Source organism: Mobula hypostoma, chromosome 6, assembly GCF_963921235.1.
Source record: "Mobula hypostoma chromosome 6, sMobHyp1.1, whole genome shotgun sequence".
NCBI lineage: Eukaryota > Metazoa > Chordata > Chondrichthyes > Myliobatiformes > Myliobatidae > Mobula > Mobula hypostoma.
In genome coordinates this window covers 6,431,829-6,458,918 of record NC_086102.1, presented here as the reverse complement: position 1 = coordinate 6,458,918, position 27,090 = coordinate 6,431,829, and the positions used below count along the sequence as shown (strand labels likewise).

Here is a 27,090-nt window from a genome sequence, read left to right as displayed (position 1 = left end):
CTCAGTAAACTCAAGAGACTTGTGTGTGAAAATCCAAGGAGAGCAGCCGTTTCTGAGATAATCAAACCACCTTCAGTTACTGATCAACCCAGCAGTTTTGCCTTTAACCTTCCAGATTCCAGCATCTCTTGTGTCTCGTAAACACGAGGAATTCTGCAGATGCTGGAAATTCAAGCAACACACATCAAAGTTGCTGGTGAACGCAACAGGCCAGGCAGCATCTCTAGGAAGAGGTACAGTCGACTTTTCGGGCCAAGACCCTTCGTCAGGACTAACTGAAGGAAGAGCTAGTAAGAGATTAGAAAGTGGGAGGGGGAGGGGGAGATCGAAAATGATAGCAGAAGACAGGAGGGGGAGGGATGGAGCCAAGAGCTGGACAGGTGATAGGCAAAAGGGATATGAGAGGATCATGGGACAGGAGGCCCAGGGAGAAGGAAAGGGGGGAGGGGGGGAGAAAACCCAGAGGATGGGCAAAGGGTATAGTGAAAGGGACAGAGGGAGAAAAAGGAGAGAGAGAGAGAAAGAATGTGTGTATATAAATAAATAACGGATGGGGTACGAGGGGGAGGTGGGGCATTAGCGGAAGTTTGAGAAGTCAATGTTCATGCCATCAGGTTGGAGGCTACCCAGATGGAATATAAGGTGTTGTTCCTCCAACCTGAGTGTGGCTTCATCTTTACAGTAGAGGAGGCCGTGGATAGACATATCAGAATGGGAATGGGATGTGGAATTAAAATGTGTGGCCACTGGGAGATCCTGCTTTCTCTTACTAGCTCTTCTTTAAGTTAGTCCTGACGAAGGGTCTCGGCCCGAAATGTCGACTGTACCTCTTCCTAGAGATGCTGCCTGGCCTGCTGCGTTCACCAGCAACTTTGATGTGTGTCTCTTGTGTCTCTCTATCTCTTGATTCGTTATTTCAATAAATATTCATCAATTTGTGCCCCAAACGTCCAGCCATTGTATGAGAAGGAAAGGTGGGCTATTAACCTGGCTGCACTATCACCTGAACTTGCACTTCCATTTTACTGAACACCGAGAGTTTGTCACAATGTTTAGGTCCAGTGATCCACCATGATTCACATCACTCTACTCCCAGCCTGTTTGAGACTGTCTACATTGTGAAGTGTTCCTCTAACATCTTTATCTTCCACCCCCCCTACCCCCAGCACCTTCCTCTCTGTGTAAAAAAGACTTACCCCATAAATAAAACAGAGAGCATTACAGCACAGGACAGACTCCTTGGCCTACAATTCCTGCACCCAACACGATACCAAATTAAACTAAATCTCAGTGAATGGTAGAGCACAAAGGGATTTGGGAATACAGGTCTATAATTCATTGAAAGTGAAGGCACAGGTTGATAGGGTCATAAAGAAAGCTTTTGGTATAATGGCCTTCATAAATCAAGGAAATGAGTGCAGGAGATGGGATGTATGTTGAAGTTGTATAAGACATTGGTGAGGCCTAATTTGGAGTACTGTGTGTAGTTTTGGTCACCTACCTACAGGAACGATGTAAACAAGGTTGAAAGAGTACAGAGAAAATTTACAAAGATGTTGCTGGTTCTAGAGGACCTGAATTATATGGAAAGATTGAATAGGTTAAGACTTTATTCCTTAGAAGGTAGAGGACTGAGAGGAGATTTGACAGAGGTATACAAAATTATGAGGGGATAGATAGGGTTAATGCAAGCAGGGTTTTTTCACTGAGATTGGGTGGGACGACAACCATGGGTTATGGGTGAAAGGTGAAAAGCTTAAGGGGAACATGAGGGCAAACACCTTCGTTCAGAGGGCCGTGAAAATATGGATCAAGCTGCCAGCACAAGTGGTGCATGTGAGCTCAATTCCAATGTTTGAGAGAAATTTGGATAGGTACATGGATGGTAGGGCTATGTTTCCAGTGCAGGTTGTCGGGAGTAGGCAGTTTAAATGGTTTCAGCATAGACTGGATGAACCGAGGGACCTGGGCCTGTTTCTGTGCTGTACTTCTCTATGAACCTATGACTCTTCTGCCCGTACATGATCTGTATCTCCCAGATCTATGCATATCTACTAGGCAAAAGTCTAAGGCACACACACACACACATATATATATATATATATATATGCTGGGGTACCAAAGACTTTTGCACAGTACTGCAGTCATCTTATGTATTGCACTGTACTGCTGCCACAGACAAAGAAAACAAATTTCATGACATCTATGAGTGATGATAAACCTGATTCTGATATGGGTCTCTGCTGTGGAATGACAGTGTGAAGGGGACAGAGAGAGGGGAATCGCGGTTGGGAAAAGGGGAAAGGGAGAAGGGCGGCAGTGGGAGGCACCAGAGAGACATTCTATAATGATCAATAAGCTAATTGTCTGGAATCAAATGACCCTGCCTGGTGTCTCAGGGCTGGGTGAGCTCGCACCCACACCACCCCCTGCCCCTGGCACTCATTCTCTGCCATCTGTCCCACAGACCTCCCACAGCACTCCACCCTCACCATTCCCAACATCCTTTTCCACCACCAGATTTACAAATTTGCTCTCCCCTCCACATTGACAAATACAATACTGTGCAAGGGTCTGAGGTATCCCAGCTATACGTATTTGCCCAAGACTTTTGCACTATACTGAATGTGTCTATCTGAAAGCCTCTTAGGGTAACTGTCACCGTCGTATCTGCTTCCACCACCTTCTCTGGCAAAGTGCTCCTGGCACCCACCACTCTGCGCATAAAAAACACAGGTCGCCTTTAGGCTAAATGGAAAAATATAACATCTAACTATAAGTATTTTGAAAACTTCTAAAACCCAGGAGCTTTTAGTTACTTAGTTAATATTAATATTTTTTCCCTTTTACTTCAACTGTTTCAACTGCATCTAATCATTAGAAATGTAGTCATAGAGCACAACAGCATAGACACAGGCTCTCCAGCCTATCTGGTCCACGCTGAGCTAATCATCTGGCATAAGGCCATGACATCGGAGCAGAATTAATCCATTTGCCCATCAAGTCTGCTCCATCATTCCATTATGGCTGACTTATTATCCCTCTCAGCCCCATTCCGCCTTCTCTCCATAACATTTGATGCCCTTACTAATCAAGAACCTATGAACATCCACTTTACATGTACCCAATGAGATAGCCTCCACAGCCATGAATTCTACAGATTCACCATCCTCTGGCTAAAGAAAAGCCTCTTCATCACTGTTCTAAAGGGACTTCCTTCCATTCTGAGATTATCTTCTTCGGGCCGAGACCACCCCATCATTGGAAGCATCCTCTCCATGTCCACCCTATCTAGGCCTTTCAATATTTGATAGGTTTCCTTATTTCAGCAACCCGCACTCAGGTCATATCCCTCCGAACCCCTCTCATCCATGTGCTAATCCAAACTTCTCTTAACTATTACAACTGAACCTGTATCCACCATTTCTGCTGGCAGCTCGTTCCACACTCTCACTAGGGTCTCCCAGGTCGATCAATGTCTGTCCATATTTCATATCAGCCCAGCTCCCTTTCCCTCTGTGGTCCTATTTGGACATTGGTTAGAGCCCGGCCCAGCTCTCAACAGCTCTCTTAGGCAGCAGAGTTTATTCTGAATCACCACATACTTTGTTGGGTTTACTCTTTCCCCACTTTTCCAACAAGTACGTGAAGCAGCAAACGAGACCGTGAGCAGAAGCAGGAGGGGAAAAGCCACATACTGTTTAAGCAGAGCCCCATGTGGGATTAGAAGCCACTCCAGTTTGATACTGTCGGTGAGGGAGTATACCTGCACTCCTGGACTCTTTGCACTAACCCATATCCCTGCCAAAATACCTACACGTCCCCACTCCACCCCTCCACACAACAGGCCAATGGGCCGTCCCCTCAGATAGTTGGTCTGAGTGTTAGGCATTTTCTCACTCACCAAGTAGGTGTGTGTGTGTGTGTGTATGTGTGCGTGTGCGTGTGTGTGCGTGTGTGTGTATGTGTGTGCGCGTGTATGAGTGTGCGTGTGTGTTCGTGCATGTGTGTGTGTGTCTTTGTCTGTGTAAGTCTGTATGTATGTCTGTGTGTGCCTGTGTTTGTCTATGTCTGTGTCTTTATCTTTGAGTATGTGTGTATCTGTTTGTCTGTTTTTCTGTGTGTGCCTGCGTCTGTGTGTGAGTGTGTGTGTGTGTGTGTGTGTGTGAGTGTGAGTGTGTGTGTGAGTGTGTGTGTGTGTGTGCGCGCGTATTTACACCCACAAGTAATTGTGTCCATGTAGCATACCTGTACACACTGTGAGCACACTATGTGTATGTATTCATGTGTAAGTATATGCAAACATGCTCATGCAGTTTATTAGTGTAGGCATGCGATTGGGTATTTGTGTGTAAAAATGTGAGTGTGTATTAACATGTGTTGCCTATCTGTGTGAATTCCTGTGTGCAAATCTGTGTGTCTCAGTTGGACTATGTGAAAAACCTCAATGTGTGTGTGCATGCACACATCAGTGTGTATTTTTCATGTGTGTGGACATATGTTTTGTATGTGTGTGCATATGCATGTAATTGCACGTGTGTGAAAATGCACACGTGTTTGAAAAGAATGCGGATGCAACGAGAGAGAGTGCATCTGTATGTCAGTGTCAGTGTGTGGTCCACAGCGTAACTCTGGTGCCTTCAGGCAATCCAATAGATCATCTAATACTTTACTGCAGAGACATATCTATCCATTTTCTTTCAAACACTTTCAAGACAGATCAATTAAACTGTCCCAGTGATTCACCACGGCAGGCGTGCACTGGAAACCCTGCAGTAGGTGCCCCAGCGTTTTGGTGCTGTAGTGAGTGGCCTCTAATCCCTCTTGGTGACGCCCGCGATTTGCTGCCTTTGCATAGCGTTGGTACATCCTCTTCCCACCCTCCAGCTCCGGTTGCATACACGATGAGCAGGTGAGGCCAAGAGCAAGAGATCCAAGCGTACAAAGTCATGCCACGGGTAAGGAACGATGATTACTTACCGACAGGGCGTGCTGGAGACAGAGCACAATGGAGTGGGTGGAGGTAACAAAGGATTTGACAATTTGTTTTAAAAAGGAAAAAAAAAATAGAGAAATCATGATGTTAGAATGAATGAAGTATACAATGCATTCACATGAGGATGGGTCTCATCATTCAACACTCAATAGTTCCAAACACCAACCGTTGAACATCCAGACCTCCTGGATGAACGTTTTGACTCTTCTCTGAAGAGATAATGCTCCCGTGTGGTTTCAGTTGGGAGACAGGGCGAGTGATACGAGGATGGGTGGCTGGGAGGGTAAAGGAGTGGGGAGGGGTGTGGGTGAAGAATACAGATGAGGATAGATAGCTGGGAGAAGGGGAGGGTGAGGGAGGGGATAGGTCAGTTGGTGGTATGGAAACAAGACTGAGGGACAGAGAGGGGAAGAGTGCATGTGTTGAAGGATTCAGGGGGAATTTGGGTAGCTGGGGAGGTGGATACGATTAGGGAGCTGGAAGATGGAGAGACTGTCTGGATGGATGTTTGTGCTCTTCTCTGAGGGGATGAAACTTCCGTGTGGTTTTGGTCAGGAGACGGGGACAGGGTTACGAGGAGAAGGTTGCTGTGTGGGTTAAGGGGTGGAGGGATTGGGCAGGAGTAGGTAGCTGGGAGAAGGGGAAGGTGAGAGAGGGGATAGGCCAGTTGATGGTGATGGAAACAGAATTGAGAGATACAGAGGAGATGCTTGGATGTGTTGAAGGATTTGGGGATAAATTGGGTAGGTGTGAAGGAGGATATGTTTGGGGAGTTGGGAGATTGAGGGACTTCCTGATGAATGTATATGCACTTTTCTGAGAACTTGATAGTAGTTTTGGTCAGAGACAGGGAGAAGGAAATGAAGAGAAGGAGGTGGACCTATCTTTTCTTGAATATGGGATCAGGTGGACAATTAGAGATTGGAGCAGTTGAGTGTCAATGATTCACTTCAAAGAGTAATTGGTGCACCATTAGGAAAATTAAACATTGAAGATTATATTTGCAATCTTTCAGGAAAGATTTTACCAGGGTGTAAAACCGGGCTTCCCAAGCTTTTTTATGCCATGGACCAATTACATTAAGCAAGGAGTCGGTGGGAACCCTTCACAATGAGCTACAAATTCAACAGAACTCATCTTGAACTGTCAGTTACCATGGAACAAGGTTTAGTAGGGAAGGGAGTGGTCATACAGAACTTGCCTCGGCCGTTAGACCATAAGACATAGGACCAGGATTAGACAATTCAGCCCATTGAGTCTGCTACGCCATTTCATTATGGCTGATTTATTATCCTGCTCAACTCCTTTCTCCTGCCTTCTCTCCATAACCTTGAATGCACGGACGAATCAAGAACCTATCAAATTCCGCTTTAAATATGCCCAATGACTTGGCCACCAAAGCTGTCTGTGGCCATGAATTCCATAAACTGGCCACCCCACTGGTGAAGGAAATCCCTTTTCATCTCAGTTCTACAGGGATGTCCTTACACCCACTGGGAATTGGAGTCTTTGTTGTGAAGACAGGTTTAGATAGCGTGAATGATGATCAGCATGCCTTCCCTGGCACTCCATGAGTAGTCATTATCCACCTGAGACTCTCACCATGCCATCTCTGAGCAGAAGTCTCAAGGAGCACGGACTCCATCTGGTGGAAAGGCAGCAGACAGACACTAGGACATCTTCTGGTCCTGTAACTTCAAACAATCTGGTGAAAGTTCCATTGTCCCCACATTTGAACAGGAGCTCAGTGTGTAGATGAGGGAGGGAGTGTAGGATGGGAAAAATGTGATTCTGATTCTGAAGGTTGAAGAGGAACAGGAGTACTGTCTGTATGTCTGTATGGTTGGGTAGAAAGGAAATAAAGTGGTTGTTTTGCCATTGTTGTTTCATTATTGTTGATTGTGTGTTTTGCGAACATGGTGGGCATACTATTTTGGCATTGGAACGTGTAGTGATGCTTGCATGTTGCCCTTGGCCTATCCTTAGACTGTGTTGGTTGTTAACACAAATGGTTCATCTCGTTGCATGTTTCAATATACATGTGATAAGTAAATTAATCTGAAATCTGGAACAGTAATGCAGGCTAACATAAGGCAGGCAGTTAATGGAAGTGACTCAAATTATGGGGCTTCATTCAAGGTGTCGGGGCAGGTTTTTTTTACACAGAGAGTGGTGGATGCATGGAATGTGTTGCCAGGGATGGTGTGGGTGGAGGGAGATGCATTAGGAACATTTAAGACCCTCTTAGATCAGCACATAGATGAAAGAGAAATGGAGGGCTGTGTGGAAGGGAAGGGTTAGATTGATCTTGTTAGGTTGCAAGGTCAGCACAACATCATGGGCCAAATGGGCCTGTATGGTGCTACACTGTGCTATGTCCGATGTTCTATGTTCATTCAGAATTGTGGGTAATAATAGAACTGGCACAATTGGTCAAAGAGAAGAATTTATTTCCTCAGGTCCTAAATTCTTCTACTGACAGAAAAAAAATCTGTCCACATCCACTCTATCCAGGCCTTTCAGTATCCGGGTCCGGTAGGTTTCCATGAGATCCACCTCATTCTTCTGAACACAATTGAGTGCAGGCCCAATGGGAAGGATGTTCAAAATGTGTTGTAGCTTCATTTATTTCAGGGGTTCCCAACCTGGAGTCCAGGGACTCCTAGTTTAATGGTATTGGTCCATTGCATAAAAGAGGTTGGGAATCCCTGATTTATTTGGTGTTACAAAGCCATGCAGCTTCTTAATCACTGGTTGGGGTGGGTTGATGTCTGATCTTGGCAATCCATTTGCAAACATTTTGTCATCATACGAGGAGACATCATCAGTGCGCTGTTCATTTGCAGAGTGTCTTCCGAACGCTTGGCCTTTATATGCTTATCAATCTGTTGATTGTTGGTGCATGGCCAAGTGGTTAAGGCGTTCGTCTTGTGATTTGAAGGTTGCTAGTTCGAGCCTTGGCTGAGGCAGCGTGTGTGTCCTTGAGCAAGTCACTTAACCACACATTGCTCTGCGACGACACCGGTGCCAAGCTGTATGGGTCCTAATGCTCTTCCCTTGGACAACATTGGTGGCGTGGAGAGGGGAGACTTGCAGCATGGGCAACTGCTGGTCTTCCATACAACCTTGCCCAGGCCTGCGCCCTGGAAACTTTCCAAGGCACAAATCCATGGTCTCATGAAACTAACGGATGCCTATAAATAAAATAAATCTGTTGATTGGGCATCATTACAGAAACCCAACTGTGACATAGGGAGGGGTCCTGTCACTGATTGGTTGTGTGGTGAATTCTGTGTGTTGTGGTCAGGAACTTTGCCTACATTGGCTTATAAACGGGATCAAGGTCTATGTATCTTTTTACAGAATTGTTTGCAGAAAACCATGCTGCTAGGAATTCTCTTGCATGCTGCATGTTTACTTGTGCCATGACTTTCACTAATGCCCAGTCAAATGTGTGTCCCTCTCTTTATAGCTGGAACAATTAATTTCGAGATGGCATAACTTTAAGGTGTTTGGAGGAAATTATAGGGAGGATGTCAGAGGTAAGTTTTTAAACATAGAAGGTGGTGGGTGTGTGGCGTATGTGCCAGGGATGGTGGAAGAGACAGATAGGTACATAGATGATAGAAAAATGAAGGGATATGTAGGAGGGAAGGGTTAAATTGATCTTAGAGTAGGTTATAAGGTCAGCACAAGGTCATGGCCGAAAAGCCTGCACTGTGATGTACTGTCCTATGTTCTATGTTGACTCTCCAAAGGCAAACATCATTGAAGAACTAAATTTATAAAGAGAATTATGGTGGGAAAACGAAGTCGCCAATGTTCCCCAGAATGGGGCCTAGTGAAAAGGTTAAGCTCCTGGATTCCAATAGAGGTTTCTGGAGAAATGGACAAGGTGAGGTGGGTGAAGATGAGTGATATGTACAATGGAATTTCCACCAGATTCAACAACCAACCGGTAGATCATCAAACAGAAGGCCAAGGAGGAAGGGGGTTCTGGAGATGGCAAATTCCCTTTTATTTTGTAAGGTTAAGGAAACCAAAGGATTGATAATGCCATCTAAGATTCATCAAATCAATAGATGTAAGGAAAAGCAAACTGACGAACTGCTCTATTGCAAACCTTCCTCTATCATTCCTAATTGTAACTGATTTAGATTTTCCTATGTTGCTTTCCGTAAGCGGGGAATGCTCAGTTCCCACAGGGTCCTCTCCAACACCACATACTCACCCCTACCCTCTCCCGTAACCCTTTACCCAGGCTCACAAGGGATGAATCTCCAGAATATTGAGGGCACTTAAAAATCAATGTTCTTTGAATATTTAGTTTAATATATTAAATAAACAGAGATAGGGCAGGAGCATAGAGAGAAAGGGAAAAAAATTATATCAAATAGCTACCAGTAACTACTTTTCTCTCCAACTGGCGTGGGACGGTCTTCATCCACGATGACCAGTGATATTGAGAAAGCAGAGCATTTGGACGTAGAAGGGCCAACCATAAAATGGACAGGCCTACCTCAGAGCAGATGGCTACTGCAGCATCCCAGAATGAGCAATACATCCTGTGACTACACTCATTTGATACCTTCTCCCTTGACCAGGCAATGACAAAGCCACTGCTTACCTCGTACGGTTAGTGTAGCGGTGGCCTCCACCATGCCCACCCGGTTTTCTCCAACGCAGGTGAAGGCTCCCTCGTCATTGCTGCTTACTCTCTTGATGCGTAGAGTGTTATCTTCCTTAATATCGTACCTAAAGGTGTCAGATACATACTAACATTAGTAAAACTGGTTTAGTATTGTCACGTCTACCGAGGTACAGTGAAAGACTTTCTTTTGCTTGCTATCCACACAGATCACTTTATGACATAATTACACTCAGATAGTACAAGGGAAACCAACAACAGAATGCTGAGTTACAGAGAAAGTGCAGTGTAGGTAGACAACAAAGTCCAAGGAACACAGTGAGGTAGAAAGACAACCTTATTGTCCTTGCAACCATTCAATAGCCTTATAACAGCAGGGTAGAAACTGCCCTTTAGACTTTTGGTATGTGTTTTCAGCCCTTTGTATCTTCTGCTCAATGGCACAGACAAGAAGAGAAAATGTCTGGGTGAGTGGGGTCTTTAAATATATCTCTGTGTTTTTGGGTCTCTGAGATGAAGCTCGTCTCTTTCTTTTATCGGCCTCCCTCTGAAGGATGGTGGTAGGAATATCGATTTCTCCTTCTGGCGAACAAGATTTCTGCCCCTCCCCCTTCCTCTATTCCCCACTCGACCTTTCACTTCTTCTCACCTGCCTTTTACTTCCCCCTGGGTCCCCACCTCCTTCCCTTTCTCCTATGGTCCACTTCTCTCCTCTTAGATTCTTTCTTCTCCAGCTCTTGACCTTTCCCCACCCACATGGCTTCACCTGTCATCTCCCAGCTATCCTCTTCCCCTCCCCCCCTTTTAATTCATGCATCTCCCCCTTTCCCTTCCAGTCCTGCTGAAGGGTCTCGGCCCAAAACGTCGACTGTTTACTCTTTGCCATAGGTGCTGCCTAACCTGCTGAGTTCCTGCGGTATTTAGTGTGTGTTGCTTTGGATTTCCAGCCCCTGCAGATTTTCTGAAGGATCATTGATTCCTACAATTGTTACAGCACAGTTGGTGATCATTTGGACTATTGTATCTAAATCTTCTCTCAATACTTCTATCTCATCAGTCTCATTCGGTTGCACTTTGCCCATAGCCTTGCAAGTTCTACATTTAGTGGCCTCTTTGTTAGGTATACCTATGCACCTGCTCGTTAATGCAAATATCTAATTAGCTGATCATGTGGCAGCAACTCAATGCATAAAAGCACGCAGACACAGTCAAGAGGTTCAGCTGTTGTTCAGACCAAACATCAGAATGGGGGAAGAAATGTGATCCAAGAGACCTTGACCGTGGAATGATTGTTGGTGCCAGACGGGGTGGTTTGGGTACCTCAGAAACTGCTGGTCTCCTGGGATTTTCGTGTGCATGTCTCTCAGGTTTACAGAGAAGGGTGCAAAAAAAAAACATCCAGTGAGTGGCGGTTCTGTGGCTGGAAAACAAGTTGTTAATGAGAGAGGTCAGAGGAGAATGGCCAGACTGGTTCAGGCTGACAGTAACTCAGATTACCACATGTTACAACAGTGGTGTGCAGGAGCATCTCTGAATGCACAACATGTCGAGCCTTGTAGTGGATGGGCTACAGCAGCAGAAAACAATGAAAATACACTCAGTGACTACATTATTAGCTAAGGGAGGTGTGGACCATAAGATATAAGAACAGATTTCAGCCATTCAGCCCATCATGTCTTCTCTACTATTCATTCATGGGTAATTTTCTTTTTATTCTCATTCTCCTGTCTCCTCAATGTAACTCTTCCCTTCACAATCAAGAACCCAGCAATTACTGCTTTAAATCACCTAGCGACTTGGCCTCCACAACCATCTATGGCAATGAATTCCACGCATTCATCACTCTCTGGCAGAAGAAATTCCTCCTTATCTCAGTTCTAAAGGGACGTCCTTCTGTTCCGAGGGTGCGGAATTCATTGCCACAGACAACTGTTGAGGCCAAGTCATTGGGTGTACTTAAAGTGGAGGTTGATCGATTCTTGATTAGTCAGGACGTCAAAGGTTAGGGGGAGAAGGCAGGAAAATAGGGTTGAGAGGGATAATAAATCAGCCAGGATCAAATGGCTAAACAGACGAATAGCCTAATCCTGCACATGTATCCTATGAATAGGAAAGTTTTAGAGCGGGGGGGTTCCCAAGCTGGGGTCCATGGACACCTCAGTTAACAGTAAGGCTCCACGGCCATGGTTTAGAGAGATATGGGCAAAATTCTGGACCAGGTGGGCTGAGTGCAGTCTGACTCTCTGACTCAAAGTCTATTGAGATCAGTTCTGCATTTACCTAATAAAGCTTCACTCTTGTATCAAAACCATTCACCACCACTTTGAATGCAAAATTCCTGGAGCATTTATGCTTAAAGCAACTAAAAGAAAATTTAGCCTGGGAAAAAGAGCCTTGACAGGATCTTTCATGGCACAGCAGGGTGTGGAAGTGATATTGCGAAATATCACCGGGCATTAGGCTTGAAATCCCGATAGAATTCGGCGTGACTTTTGTTTCATCACAAGCTGAATGTTTTTTCTGAAGGGGATTATTGTGGCTCTTTGTGATTAATGTGGCTTTCACAGAGCGCTGATGACAGCCAATGCAGAGCGGACAGGTTTTGCAATGCTGCCGAGGAAGAGAGAGAGAGAGAGCAGAGAGAAGTGTCGAGTTAACACTTTTCTCTGTTCCCCTCCCCTGCCAACCTCACAACGAAACAAAAAAAGATCCAACAGCTCCAGCACTCCCTCTGGCTGATCAGCACCCCTTCCAGCTGAATGTGAGGTTTCTTTCCTCACATTAGCAGTATGCCAACCAGACTGCACGCAGCAAGATCCCACAGCAAGCAATGGCCAGCAGTAGAGTCTGAAGTCACACTTCGACCAGAATGAAGGAAAGATGTGAAAGCTTTGGAGAGGGTGTAGTGGAGATGTACCAGGTGCCGCCGGATGAGAGAGCATGTCTTATGAGGACCAGCTGAGTGAGGTAGAGCTTTTCTCTTTGGAGCAAGAGCGGATGAGAGGAGACTTAATACATGTGTACAAGATAATGAGTTTTTTCCCCAGGGCAGAAATGGCTAATATGAGGGACCAACACACACAGAATGCCGGAGAAACTCAGCAGGCCAGGCAGCATCTATGGAGAAAAGTACAGTCGATGTTTCAGACCGAAACGCTTCGGCAGGACTGGAGAAAAAAAGACGAGGAGCAGATTTAAAAGGTGGGGAAGGGGAGAGAGAAACAAAAGGTGATAGGTGGAAATGGGAGGAAGAGGGGTGAAGTAAACCTCTGGGAAGTTACTTAGTGAAAGAGATACAGAGCTGAAGAAGGGGAAGTCTGATAGGTGGGGATAGAAGGCCATGGAAGAAAGGAAAGGGGGTGGAGCAGAGGGAGGCGATGGGCAGGTAAGGATAAGGTGAGAGAGGAAAAGGGGATGGGGACTGGTGAAGGAAGGGGGGGAGGCAGTACAGGAAATTCGAGAAATTGATGTTCATGCCATCAGGTTAGAGGCTACCCAAAAGGAATATAAGGGGCTCTTCCTCCAACTTGAGTGTGGCCTCATTGTGACAGTAGAGATGACCATGGATTGACATATCGGAATGGGAATGGGAAGTGGAATTAACATGGGTGGCCACTGGGAGATCCCACCTCTTCTGGCAGACGGAGCTTAGATGCTTGGCGAAACTGCCTCCCAATCCACATTGGGTCTGACCGATATACAGGCGGTAGCATAGCAGATAGGGTAACACTTTTCAGCACCAGTGATAAGGATTCATTTCCTGCCGCTGCCTGTAAGGAGGCTGAAGGTTCTTCCTGTGATCTACGGGTGCCCCGGTTTCCTCCCACATTCCAAAGCCGTATGGATTAGAGTGAGTAAACTGTGGGCATGCTATGTTAAACATGCGATGCTTGCGAACTGACTAAGCTCAACCTTCGGTGTGTTGGCCGATAATGCAAATGATGCATTTCACTGTATGTTTCAGTGTTTCAGTGAGCATGTCACAAACAAAGATAATCTTATTTCATAAAGTTCAGGGGTTTGCTGAGACTTTTCTAAGGGCAGTAATAAGTCTACCATATTGGGCCAAGATGGAAAATTTCCTTGCATTAGACTATTACACTATAAGACATTGGAGCTGAATTAGGCCATTCAGAGCTGCAATTCCATCATGGCTGATTTATTATATCTCTTGAGCCCATTCTCCTGCCTTCTCCCTGCAACCTTTGATGCCCGTACTAATCAAGAAATTATCAACCTCCACCTTAAAAATATCCAAAGCTTTGGCCTCCACAGTCATCTGTGGCAATGAATTCCACAGATTTATGACTCTCTGACCAAAGAAATTCCATTTCATCTCTATTCTAAAGGGATGTTCTTATATTCTGAGGCCGTGTCCTCTGGTCCTAGACTCTTCCATTATAGGAAACATCCTATCCACCTACTCTATCTCAGCTTTTCAATGTTCAATAGGCTACACCAAGATCCTCCCACCCTCCATTCTTCTAAATTCCAAGGAGTACAGGTCCAGAGTTGTCAAATATTCCTCACACATTAACCGTTCCTTTCCTTGGATTATTCTCATGAACCTCCTCTGGACCATCCTGACAGAATCCTCCCTTTTCCTGACTTCCCTGTTTCTACAACAATGCATGAGTTCCACAGCATTCATTGCTGAGGATAATTTTATTTAAATTTTCTGATCTACTGAATGAACACTGAGGCTGTCTACAAGAAGGGTCAGAGCCGTCTCTATTTCCTGAGGAGACTGAGGTCCTTTATCATCTGCTGGACGATGCTGAGGATGTTCTACAAGTCTGTGGTGGCCAGTGCGATCAAGTTTGCTGTTGTGTGCTGGGACAGCAGGCTGAGGGTAGCAGACACTAACAGAATCAACAAACTCATTCGTAAGGCCAGTGATGTTGTGGAGATGGAACTGGACTCTCTGACGGTGGTGTCTGAAAAGAGGATGCTGTCCAAGTTGCATGCTATCTTGGACAATGTCTCCCATCCACTACATAATGTACTGGTTGGGCACAGGAGTACATTCAGCCAGAGACTCATTCCACCGAGATGCAGCACAGAGCGTCATAGGAAGTCATTCCTGCCTGTGGCCATCAAACTTAACAACTCCTCCCTTGGAGGGTCAGACACCCTGAGCCAATAGGGCTGGTTCTGGACTTAATTCCTGGCATAATTTACATATTACTGTTTAACTATTTATGGTTTTATTACTATTTAATTATTTATGGTGCAACTGTAATGAAAACCAATTTCCCCCAGGATCAATAAAGTATGACTATGACTATGACTATAAAATCACAAGTGCCCTGACAGGGCACACCTGAAGGGTAACAAAACTGTTAGCTGTTTTTCAAAGCCGCTGCCAGGAGAACCTCCTCAGTGGCAGGTGGGTTGACAGTTGGCCCCACGCCGAGGAAGCACTGGGGTGGTGTATTTGCCTCTGTCAAGAAGTAAAACCAAGTATGGGAGCCAGAGACTCTCCTTGGTGGAAATACCACCACACTTCCATCAGGGGCACTAGCCTCCCCACCACCGAGTACATTTTCAAATGGTGATTCCTCAAAAAGGCGGCATCAATCATTAAGGAACCCAGGACATGCCCTCTTCTCTTTTGCTACCATAAAGTAGCAGTATAGGAGCCTGAAAACACACTTCCATTGTTTTAGGAACAGCTTCTTCCCCTCTGCCATCAGATCTTTGAACAGTCCTTGAGCCCATGAATTTCATTAATTTTGCCCTCTTTTTGCATTAATTGTTGTAATTTAAAGTTTCTTATAATGTATTGCATTGTACTGCTGCTCCAAAACAACAAATTTCATGACAAATGCAATGTTAGTGTACATATTTCAAGAGGACTAGAATATAAAAGGAAGGATGAAATGCTAAGCCTTTATAGGGCATTGGTCAGACTGCACTAGGAGTATTGTGAGCAGTTTTGAGCCCCTTATCCAAGAAAAGATGTGCTGGCATTGGAAAGGATCTATAGCGGGTTTACAAGAATGATTCTGGGGTTGAATGGGTTAATGTATGAGGAGTGTTGAGGGCTCTGGGTATGTACTCAATGGAGGTTAGGAAAATGAGGAGGGACTCCATTGAAACCTATTGAATATTGAAAGACTTAGATAAAGTGGATGTGCAGTGGATGTTTCCTATAGTGAATGTGTCTAGGAAAAAGAGAGTACAGCTTCAAAATAGAGGGGTCCCTTTAGAATGGAAACGAGGAAGAATTTCTTTAGCCAGAGGCTGCTGAAACTGTGGACTGCATTAGCAGGGACAGCTATGGAGGCCAAGTCATTGGGTAAATTTAAAGTGGAGGGTTGATAGATTCTTGATTAGCCAGGGTGTCAACTGTTCCGGGGAGAAGGCTGGAGAATGGGGTTGAGAGGGATAATAAATCAACTATGATGGAATGGGGAATGGCCTAATTCTGCTCCGGTGTCTTATGATCTTATGGTGTTATAGGTCAGAGATATTAAACCTAATTCTGATTCTGATCCACTTTGGGAGCTGGGCTCACCAGTAACTGAATGTGAGCTGAATCCAAGATCGAGAGGGTTAAGGTGTGCACACACCGGCTGCTGACAAGCACACAAGTCAGAGAACAAAGTGCGGGCAGCTCAGAAGGTTTTGCCTAATCACTGGTCTGTTGTCTCGCCACAGAGTGCTGACCTCACTGGGTGTGAAGATGTTGTAATTACAGTGCGGGGTGGAAACTGCAAATCAGCTAAAACTGATGCAAAAGAATGTTTTCAAACCAAGCTGTGGTGAAATTAGAGGTGTGTCCGCTTCCACACTGCCTCGCAGGGGAGAATATTGTTTCATTAACTCTTCGAGGGCAATGTCAACTTCAATTAAAGGATATTCCTGGGTCTGGAGGACCTCGGTTACAGGGAAAGGTTGAGTAGGTTTGGACTTCATTCCCAAGAGCGTAGAAAATCGAAGGGAGATTTGATAGAGGCATGCAAAATTATGAGGAGTATAGACGGGGTGAATGCAAGCAGGCTTTTTCTACTGAGGATGGGTGAGACTAGAAATAGAGGTCATAGGTTAAGAGTGAAAGGTGAAATATTTAGGAGGAACATGAGGGGGAGCTTCTTCAATCAGAGGCGGGTGAGAGTGTGGAATGAGCTGCCAGTGGAAGTGGTGGATGTGGGTTTGATTTCAACATTTAAGAGAAATTTATATAGGTAATGGATGGGAAGGGTATGGAAGACTATGGTCCTAGTGCAGGTTGATAGCACTAGGCCGAATAATAGGACTAAATGGACTGAAGGTCCTGTTTGTTTGCTGCAATGTTCTAATTCACCCTTATTCCTGCCTGGAAGTTTTGCTGTTGTTGTTTTAGATTAGCTTTGGCCCATGATGTGCCAACCTTTTAACCTATTCTCAGATCAGTCTAGCCCCAACCCCCTCACTTAGCCCTCCAATTTTCTGTCATGTATGTAAGATTTTCTTTAATGTACATATACCACTAGCTATGGCAGGCTGTTCCAAGCACCCACCACACATTCTCTGTGTAAAAATATTACCCCTCTCCCAAACTTTCCTCCCATTAAAATTATAAAAACATTAGACATAGGAGCAGAAGTAGGCCATTCAGCCCATCATGTCTGTTCCATCATTCCATCATGGCTGATTTACTATCCCTCTCAACCCATTCTCCTGCCTTCTGTCTGTAACATTTGACACCACTATCAGTCAAGAATCTATCAACCTTCACTTTAAGTATATTCACTGATGGCCTCCATAGTCGTCATTGACAAGGAATTCCACAGATTCACCAGTCTGTAGCTCAATGAATTCCTCCTCATCTTCTTTCTAAATGGATGTCCCTCAGTCTTTAATTGTCCCCTGGTATTAGCCATTTCTGCCCTGGGAGAAAGTCTCTGACTGTCTACTCTATCTGTGCCTCTTCTCATCTTGTACACCTCTATCAAGTCACAACTCATAGTGCTTCACTCCAAAGAGTAAAAGCCTGAGCTCACTCAAGCTATCCTCATGAGAAACAATGAAGATGCTTCACTTTCATAAAACCCAATCAGCAAGGATGTGCTGGGAGCAGCCCACCAGTGTCGCTACGCTTCTGGCACCAACATCACACATCTTGTTTTGTTCTGTTGTTTTTACTGCTTGTAGTAATCTGCTGAATATTGTGGGTACTAGAAGGAGTATAAGTACGAGTTCCCCTCAGCACACACTTGGGTGTGTTGGTTGTTAATGCAAATGACACATTTCACTGCATGTTTCCATGTACATGTGATTAATAAATCTGGATCCGAAATCTGAGAAGTTGCCGGGTCCCAATTTAAGACAATGTGTCTCTTGTCAATTTTTACTTTGTACTTTGTAGTTAGTTCATTCTTGTTCAACTAGTTAGGAATTGGGTTTGGGTTCGGGTTAGGATTAGGAATAAACAAAGCGAGACCGCCATCTGTTTATTCCCTTCTACAGATGCTGCTGAGTTCCTCCAGCATTTTTTGAGTCTTGCCCTGGATTTCTCACATCTGTAGAATACCTTGTGTTTATGGTTCCCCGATTGAACCCGAAAGGTAGGTTAACTGTTCCTGTAACTTGCCTTACGTAAACACGAGGAATTCTGCAGATGCTGGAAATTCAAGCAACACACATCAAAGTTGCTGGTTTCTCTTACTAGCTCTTCCTTCAGTTAGTCCTGGCGAAGGGTCTCGGCCCGAAACGTTGACTGTGCCTCTTCCTAGAGATGCTGCCTGGCCTGCTGCATTCACCAGCAACTTTGATGTGTGTTGCTGTAATTTGCCTCCTGTGTCCGAGATTCATGGAACTATCCAGCCATGTGAACAGGAGATGTAATTGAGGTGTTTAATGTGATAAGGGAGGATGTAGGGCAAGTGTGACATTGACGAGCAGAGGAGATGTGAAAAGATGGTCATCCGAAGATCCAGAGGGGAGATGAGGATTTTGTGGATACCCTCCAGGATATCACAGAAACCAGCCTCTACACACAATCTGCTGGAGGAGATCGACAGGTCAGGCTCCATCTATGGAGGGGAATAAAAGTCCTGATGAAGTGTCTCGGCCTGAAATGTCGACTGTTTATTCCCATTGGTAGATTCTGCCTGACGTTGCTGAACTCCTCCAGCACGTTGTGTGTCTATTGCTCCAGATTTCTAGCATCTGCAGTATCCCTTATACCACAGAAACCAGCCTCCCCACCATGTGTACCAATGTGTATACCTGTGTTCATGCTAGTGGAGGTATGTAAGCATGTAAGTGAGCGAGTATGTGCATGTGTGTGTGTGTGTGTGTGTGTGTGTGTGTGTGTGTGTGTGTGTGTGTGCCAGTGCCTACAAGCATGTACGTGTTAGTGTGGGAGACAGATAGCATACATACAGCCTCTCTGTCACTCACAGTGCTGCTGTCAACAGACACACATTTGCTGAAAACCACTTTGCATGCCAAGATAACAACTACCCTTCACACCCCAGCTCATCACACTAACCAAACCAGTAAAGCTTGAAGCCGGATTCTATCACATGGCCCAAGTGGTTCCAGGATTTGCACTGAGAGTGAACTGTGCACTCTGCCCCGTGGTTCAGCCCTTGGAGCACTGACATGCAAAAACTGATGACTTTTCATAAATAGATTCCTTAATGATACGGTGCAGATGCATTGATGCCTGCAGCATATTGTCTGGCTGGTAATGTGATCTGAGCACTGACTTTCAGGAATTCTCCAGAGGCTACTGGTGCTGAGTTCCCTTGTTCCTGGTCGAGATTCCATTTCCTGTGTGTGAGGGGCAGGGAGGGATGAATCTCAAAAGGAAATCAGGATGGACTTGACAGGTTGGTTGGTTGGCCAACGATGAAACTATGTAAAAATACCAGGGCTTTCCATGGTAGTAAAGTTGTCCACTTGTCAGCATGGGCTGGAACAGTAGAACCCATGAAGCATTGAACTGTTTGGGTTGGATATTTCCAACCAGAGCCAATTTACTCCTGGTTACTCACTGCGATATTAAACTCAGTGGCCTCTTTATTGGGTACCTTCGGTACACCTGCTCATTATTCAAATATCCAATCAGCCAATCATGTGGCAGCAACTCAATGCATAAAAGCATGCAGACGTGGTTAAGAGATTCAGCTATTGTTGGCCAAACTGGTTCAAGCTGTCAGTAAGGCGACAGTAATTAAAAAATACACAAAACATGTCACAGAGCAAAAGAAGACCATAAACCTACACTCAGTAGCCACTGAGTCTATGTCTAGTAGTGCAAGACATCAGTGAGGCCTTGTACAATTTGGTTATTCTGGAGAACTGTAAAGACTGCAAGGGAAACTTAGACCATATAACTTTATAGCACACTACAGGGCCTTTGACCCATGATGTTGTGCCGACCTTTTAACCTACTCTAAGATCAATCTAACCCTTTCCTCACACTTACTTTTCTATCATCCATGTTCCTATCTGTAAGTCTTTTAAGTATCCCTAACGCTGTAAGCATATTTAGGAGAATGTTTCCAGGACTCAGTGGCCTGAGTTGCAGGAGAGGTTTGGCAGGCTTGGACTTTATTCCTCAGAGCATATGAAACTGAGGGATGACCTTATAGGAGTGTATAAAATCATGAGGGATAGAGATCCTGGTAGTGGTGTACATTCCCACTGAAACCAAAGTCCGCAGGCTCTGGAGGAGCTAAGGAACATAATCAGCAGGCATGAAACTGCACATCCTGATGCCTTCCCTATCGCTGTGGGAGATTTTAACTAGGCCAGCTTGAAGAAGTCTCTGAACAACTACTACCAGTTTATCACCTGCAGAACCAGAGGAGCCATCACACCTGACCACTTGACCATCAAGAACATTTACTGTGCCGTCCCACGCCCACACTTTCGAAAGTCCGACCACCTGGCTGTACGTCTACTCCTGAAGTACAGGCAGAGACCAAAGGCAGCAACCAGAGTGGAGAGGACCAAGAAGGTATTGTCAAGGGATGTGAAGGAGCACTTACAGGACTGCTTTGAGTCAGTGAACGAGACAATATTCATCTTCCAGTCTCATTGAATATGCCACAGTTGTAAGCAACTTTATCAAGAGCTGTGTAATAAGTGTGTGCCTCCAAGAACAAAGAAAAACCCATAGATGAACAGGGGATTCATAGTCTGCTGAGGGCTAGATCTGTGGCGTTTAAGACCAATAATCCATAACTATGCTTGAAGTCCAGGTACAACCTATGGAAGACTATTTTAAGAATGAAAAAAACAATTCCATTTGAGGGTAGAGATGGAATGAAATGCATGTCAGCTCTGGCAGGGTTTGTAGACCATTATTTCCCACAAAGCGAAGGCTACCATCATGAATGGCTGTGATGTTGCACTCTCAGATGGGTTCAAGGACCTTTTATGCTTGCTTTGAAAGGGAGGACCAAATTTCACCTGAGAAACCCTGCAGCATCCGGCGACCCTGTGATCTCTGTCTCAGAGGCCGATGTCAGAACACCTTTCAAGAGGGTGAACACTCACAAGGTGTCAGGTCCTGATGGTGTACCTGGTAGGGCTCCGAAAACCCGCGTCAACCAAATAATCATAGTCATAGTCATACTTTATTGATCCCCGGGGGAAATGGTTTTCGTTACAGTTGCACCATAAATAATTAAATAGTAACACAACCATAAATAGTTGAATAGTAATATGTAAATTATGCCAGGAAATAAGTCCAGGACCAGCCTATTGGCTCAGAGTGTCTGACCCTCCAAGGGAAGAGTTGTAAAGTTTGATGGCCACAGGCAGGAATGACTTCCTATGACGCTCTGTGTTGCATCTCGGTGGAATGAGTCTCTGGCTGAATGTACTCCTGTGCCCAACCAGTACATTATGTAGTGGATGGGAGACATTGTCCAAGATGGCATGCAACTTGAACAGCATCCTCTTTTCAGACACCACCGTCAGAGAGTCCAGTTCCATCCCCATAACATCACTGGCCTTACGAATGAGTTTGTTGATTCTGTTGGTGTCTGCTACCCTCAGCCTGCTGCCCCAGGACACAACAACAAACATGATAGCACTGGCCACCACAGACTCGTAGAACATCCTCAGCATCGTCCGACAGATGTTAAAGGACCTCAGTCTCCTCAGGAAATAGAGACGGCTCTGACCCTTCTTGAGACAGCCTCAGTGTTCTTTGACCAGTCCAGTTCATTGTCAATTCGTATCCCCAGGTATTTGTAATCCTCCACCATGTCCACACTGACCCCCTGGATGGAAACAGGGGTCACCGGTACCTTAGCCCTCCTCAGGTCTACCACCAGCTCCTTAGTCTTTTTCACATTAAGCTGCAGATAATTCTGCTCACACCATGTGACAAAGTTTCCTACCGTAGCCCTGTAATCAGCCTCATCTCCCTTGCTGATGCATCCAACTATGGCTGAGTCATCAGACCCAAATGGTAGGAGTGTTCAAGGGCATCTTCAATTTTTCACTGCTGCAGTTGGAGATTCCCAGCTGATTCAAAAGTGTGACAATCACACCAGTGCCTAAGGAGAGCAGTGTGAGCTGCCCCAATGACTGTCATCCAGAGGCCCTCACATCTACTGTGATGAAGTGCTTTGAGAGGTTGGTCATGTTTGGAATCAGCTCCTGCCTAAGCAAAGACCTGGACCTGCCAAAATTTTCCTATCATCATAATAGGTCCACTGCAAAGGCAATCTCACTGTCTCTCCACTCAGTCTTGAATCAGCTGGACAACAGCAATCCCTAGGTCAGGCTGATGTTTATTGACATCACGGTCATACCCTCACTTCTAATCAAAAAGCTCCAGAAACTGGGCCACTGTACCTCCCCCTGCAACTGGATCCTCGACTACCTCATCAGAGGACCACAGCTTGTGCGGATCAGAAATATCATCTCCTCCTCACTGACGATCAGCTTATGGATGATTAGCTCACTGCTGTACTCTCTCTACATCCGTGACTGTGTGACTAGGCACAGCTAAAATGGCATCCATAAATTTGCTAATGACACAACTATTGTTGGCAGAATTTCAGATGGTGACGAGGTGCACAGGAACGAGATAGACCAGCTGGTTGAACGGTGTTGCAAAAACAACCTGCACTCAGTGTCAGTGAGACAAAGAAATTGATTGTGGATTTCAGGAAGGGGAAGTCGAGGGAACACACATCAGTCCTCACTGAGGGATCAGAATTTGAAAGGCTTGAGCAGTTTCAGCTTCTGGATCTCAGCATCTCTGAGGATCTACCCTGGGCCCAACACATTGATGCAATTACATAGGAGGCATGACAGTGGTTACATTTCATAAGGAGTATGAGGAGACTTGGTATGTCACCAAAGACACTCGCAAATGTCTACAGATGTACCATGGAGACCATGCAAACTGGTTGTTTTCCCTCATTGAGGGGCCATTGCACAGGATCAGAAAAAGCTGCAGAAGGTTGTAAACTCAGCCAGTTCCATCATGGACACCAGCCTCCCCAGTATCCAGGACACCTTCAAGGAGCAATGCCTCAGAAAGGTGGTATCCATCACTGAGAACCCAGGATATGCCCTCTTCTCATTGCTACCAGCAGGGAAGAGGGACAAGGGACAGAAGACAACACACTGGAGGAACTCAGCAGGTCGGGCAGCATCTGTGGAAATGAACAGTCAAAGTTTCGGGCCGAGACCCTTTGTCAGGACAGAAGACACACAGTCAACATATTAGGAACAGGTTCTTCCCCTCTGCCATCAGATTTCTGAATGGACAATAAGCCCATGAAGACTACCTAACTATTTTTCTTCTCTCTTTTCGCTCTGTTTATTTAATTTATTTATATATGTATTTCTTATTGTAACCTATAATTTTTCTTATTAGATAATGCACTGTACTGCTGCCGCAGAACAACAAATTTCACAACATATGCCAGTGATACTAAACCTGATTCTGATACAGGGTGAATGCACAGTCTTTTTCCCCTGGAGGAAGGGACCTCAGAACTAGAGGGTATAGGTTTAAGGTGAAGAGGGGAATGATTTAAAACAAACCTGAAGGGCAAATCCTTTCAAGCGGAGGGTGGTGGGTACTGAAACAAACTGACAGATACAACTGTTGAAGGAGATGCAGGAAAATGGAGCGATAATAGATGATACACAGAAGGATGATATTTAGTATAAATGGGCAGCACAGGTTAATGGATTAATTAGTTGCATGGGGGGGCTAGTGGGGTGGAGATACATCTCTAACAAAGGAGGTATAAGACACTCCTGCCCTCTGCTAGCTCGCAGGTCAACTTTGGGCTAGGTGTAGCACCTGCTTAGACACCCCCTCTGCCCCCCCCCCCCCGGGGTCAGGGTCACATGAAGTCATGGGAGCAGGGAGTGGATGGTCGTATAAGCAGCTGGTGAATAGTCATAGTCATACTTTATTGATCCCGGGGGAAATTGGTTTTCGTTGCAGTTGAAAATGTCACAAATACTGATTAGGCAACCACTGATACCAGGCAGACAATCTCTGAAGAGTATTGACAATGGTAAACCGCTACTGTAGAAAAATTTGCCAAGAAAAATCATGGCCGTGGTTGCCCATGTCATACGACTCGGCACATGACAAAGAAATTGCATGGGTATAATTGGGATAATGTTGTATCTTTAAATAAAATAAAATAAACGCAGCAGAGCGTCATTCATGGAATGGTATGTACGTCTGTTTGTTTATTTATTACGTATCTATTTGTGTGTTTGTTTATTTATTTAGAGATACAGCTCAGTAACAGACCCTTCTGGCCCAACGAGCCCGAGCTGCCCAATGACACACATGAGAACAATTAGCCTGCTAACCCGTACACATTTTGAATGTGGAAGGAAAGTTCTGAATGTGAACAATTTGAGTGTCATGGGGTGAACGTACAAATGTCTTAGAGACCGTGGCAGAATTGAACCTGGGCCAGATTCAGATTTATTTATTCCACAGAGTGAAATGTGTCATTGGCATTAACAACCATCACGGGGTTGCTGGTGCTACAGTAGCTTTATGCTGACCGACACAGTAATGGGCAGGTACAATAATGGTACTTGGATAATTACATGGATAGGAAAAGCTTTAGAAGGATGTGGGACAAACACTGGCAAATATTTAGGTGGGTCCTTGTTGGAATGGATGAGTTGGGTCAAGGGGAGTCCACAACTCTACCAGATTGAGTATTGTCCAAAATTCACATTGGCAGGGAGGACAACTTTTGTCCAAACTAACCAGAGTAACACACACATACACAAAATGCTTTAGGAACTCAGCAGGCTAGGTGGGGAGTAAATAGTCGATTGTTTGGACCCAGATCTTCCATCAGGGCTGGAAAGGAAGGGAGAAGATTCCAGAGTAAAAAGCAGGGGGAGGGGAGCAGAACATGTTGGTAGATAAGGAGGAAGGTGGGGGAGAGGGGATGGTGCGATAAATTGGGAGATAATAGGTTGAAGAGGTACAGTAGCCTTCAGGAAAAGGTGAAGAAGAAGGAGAAATCTCCACATTAGAATGTGATTTTCCTCCACAGTCGGGTTCCGATATTGCCAGCGCACATCGCGAAAAGGTGGGGTTGAACCTCGGGGAAAGCAAAGGGAAGCTTTAACGATGGACAGTTGTATTAAAATGATGAAAAGTTCTGGACAGAGTAAGTGCAAGTTTTTTCCAGTAGTAGGATGGTTCTTATAGATCTAAGAAAATTAGCAAAGCAACATAAGAGTTTCTTTTACTGGCAAAGAATTTTCTTTGTTTGTTTGTTTTATTTTTATTCTCTTTGTCCTATTTATCCATACTGGTGCAACTCTACACTTCCATCATAGACAGCATTCTCACATCAGCCATTAGTTACCCCCACCCACCACCCTCTGTCTGTTACTTCAGTCACTGCACTATAAACACTTTAAACCACGTTTTATAATGCTGATTACTGGTATTTATACATTTGTGTGTGCACATTTTATTCCACATCTGTTCTTCCACCATTATTTTATATAATTCTTTATTCTCTATAATTTTTGAATTTTTATTGCATGGTGTGCCAACACTCCACAGCAAAACGACGAATCAAGCTGATCTTTGATCCTTGATCAAACAGCAACCTTTCCTGCAAGGCGACACACACACTCGAGGAATGCTCGAGGAAATCAGCAGGCCAGGCAGCATCTATGGAAAAGAGTAAACGGACAACATTTCAGGCCAAGACCTGTTTATTATTTTTTGGGGATGCTGCCTGGTCTGCTGAGTTCCTCGAGCATTTTGTATGTGTTGCTCTGGATTTCCAGCATCTGCAGATTTTCTTTTGTTTGTGAACCTTTTCTGCAGAATTAAAACTACTGATCTTCATTCATTCTTTTCCAAACATGATGAAGAATCTTTGATCTGAAACTTTCACTTTGTTTCTCTCTCCACAAATGCTGCCTGAGATTTTATTCCAATGCCCTGCAAATCTAGATTCCATCATGTCTCCCATGAAGCCCATTTTAATAAGATCTCCTAGCATTCTTCTAAATCTCTGCTGAGTCCTTCCACAGAGGATTAAATGCCCCACCCTCTTTTCAGCGTAAGGTTGAGTCAACATTCTCTGAACCACCTCCAGGATTAGTATGGTTAGACAGGACGCACCAAGCTGTATGCAGAGATCCAGGTGTCTCTCACCAACAATCTGCACAGTTCACTTTTATACTCCGATACCCTTTGTGGTAAAGACCAACATTCCATTCTCTTTACTTGGATGTATCTGCGTGCCAACCTTGTGTCAGTTTTGAAAAGTAAACTCAACTTTCTCAATAACTTCACTAGCTTTCAATGAGAGTCTGATATCCTTTCATTGTTCACAGCCTTACCTTTCACCACAATGAATTTTTTAACCTGCTCAATAAACCTATCTCTATCCTGGTGTCAGACTCTGTGGACATGGAACATAGTAACAGGCCATTAAGCCACTATTTCATAGAGTCACAGAGCACAATGGCATGGAAGCAAACTCTTTGGCCCATCTAGTCCATGCCAAGCAGATCTTCTGCCTAGTCCTATCTACCTGCACCCCCACCATCCCCTCAAAAATTCTCCCACCTATATACCATAAGACCATAGGATATTGGAGTAGAATATCGAGTCTGCTCTGCCATTTCATCATGGCTGATCCAATTTTCCTGCAGCCCCTATCTTCTGCCATCTCCTTGTATTCCTTCATGCCCTGACCAATCAAGAATCTATCAACCTCTGTCTTAAATATACAAAAAATACTTGGCCTCCGCAGGTGTCTGTGGCAAAGAATTCCACAGATTCACCACTCTTGGGCTAAAGAAATTCCTCCTCATCTCCATTCTAAAAGGACACCTCTCTATTCTGAGGCTGTGTTCACTGGTCTTAAACTCCCCCACCATAGTAAATATCCTCTCCACATCCACTCTATCAAGGCCTTTCACCATTTGGTAGCTTTCAATTAGGTCACCTCTCATTCAT

At 44.8% G+C, this 27,090-nt stretch overlaps 1 protein-coding gene across 9 annotated transcripts in view; it reads right to left on the bottom strand.

The window, feature by feature from the left end:
• robo2 (roundabout, axon guidance receptor, homolog 2 (Drosophila)) overlaps positions 1-27,090 on the bottom strand; it is a 1,315,623-nt gene that overhangs the window by 205,057 nt on the left and 1,083,476 nt on the right. For 5 of the 9 annotated variants that reach the window (XM_063050228.1, XM_063050231.1, XM_063050232.1 and 2 more), the window contains 2 exons: positions 9,624-9,751; positions 4,981-4,992 (listed from right to left, as the gene is read on the bottom strand). In XM_063050228.1, the coding sequence (XP_062906298.1) occupies positions 4,981-4,992; positions 9,624-9,751 (140 nt within the window). The remainder of the gene's footprint in view (positions 1-4,980; positions 4,993-9,623; positions 9,752-27,090) is intronic. The other 4 variants (XM_063050229.1, XM_063050235.1, XM_063050236.1 and 1 more) reach the window with 1 other exon arrangement.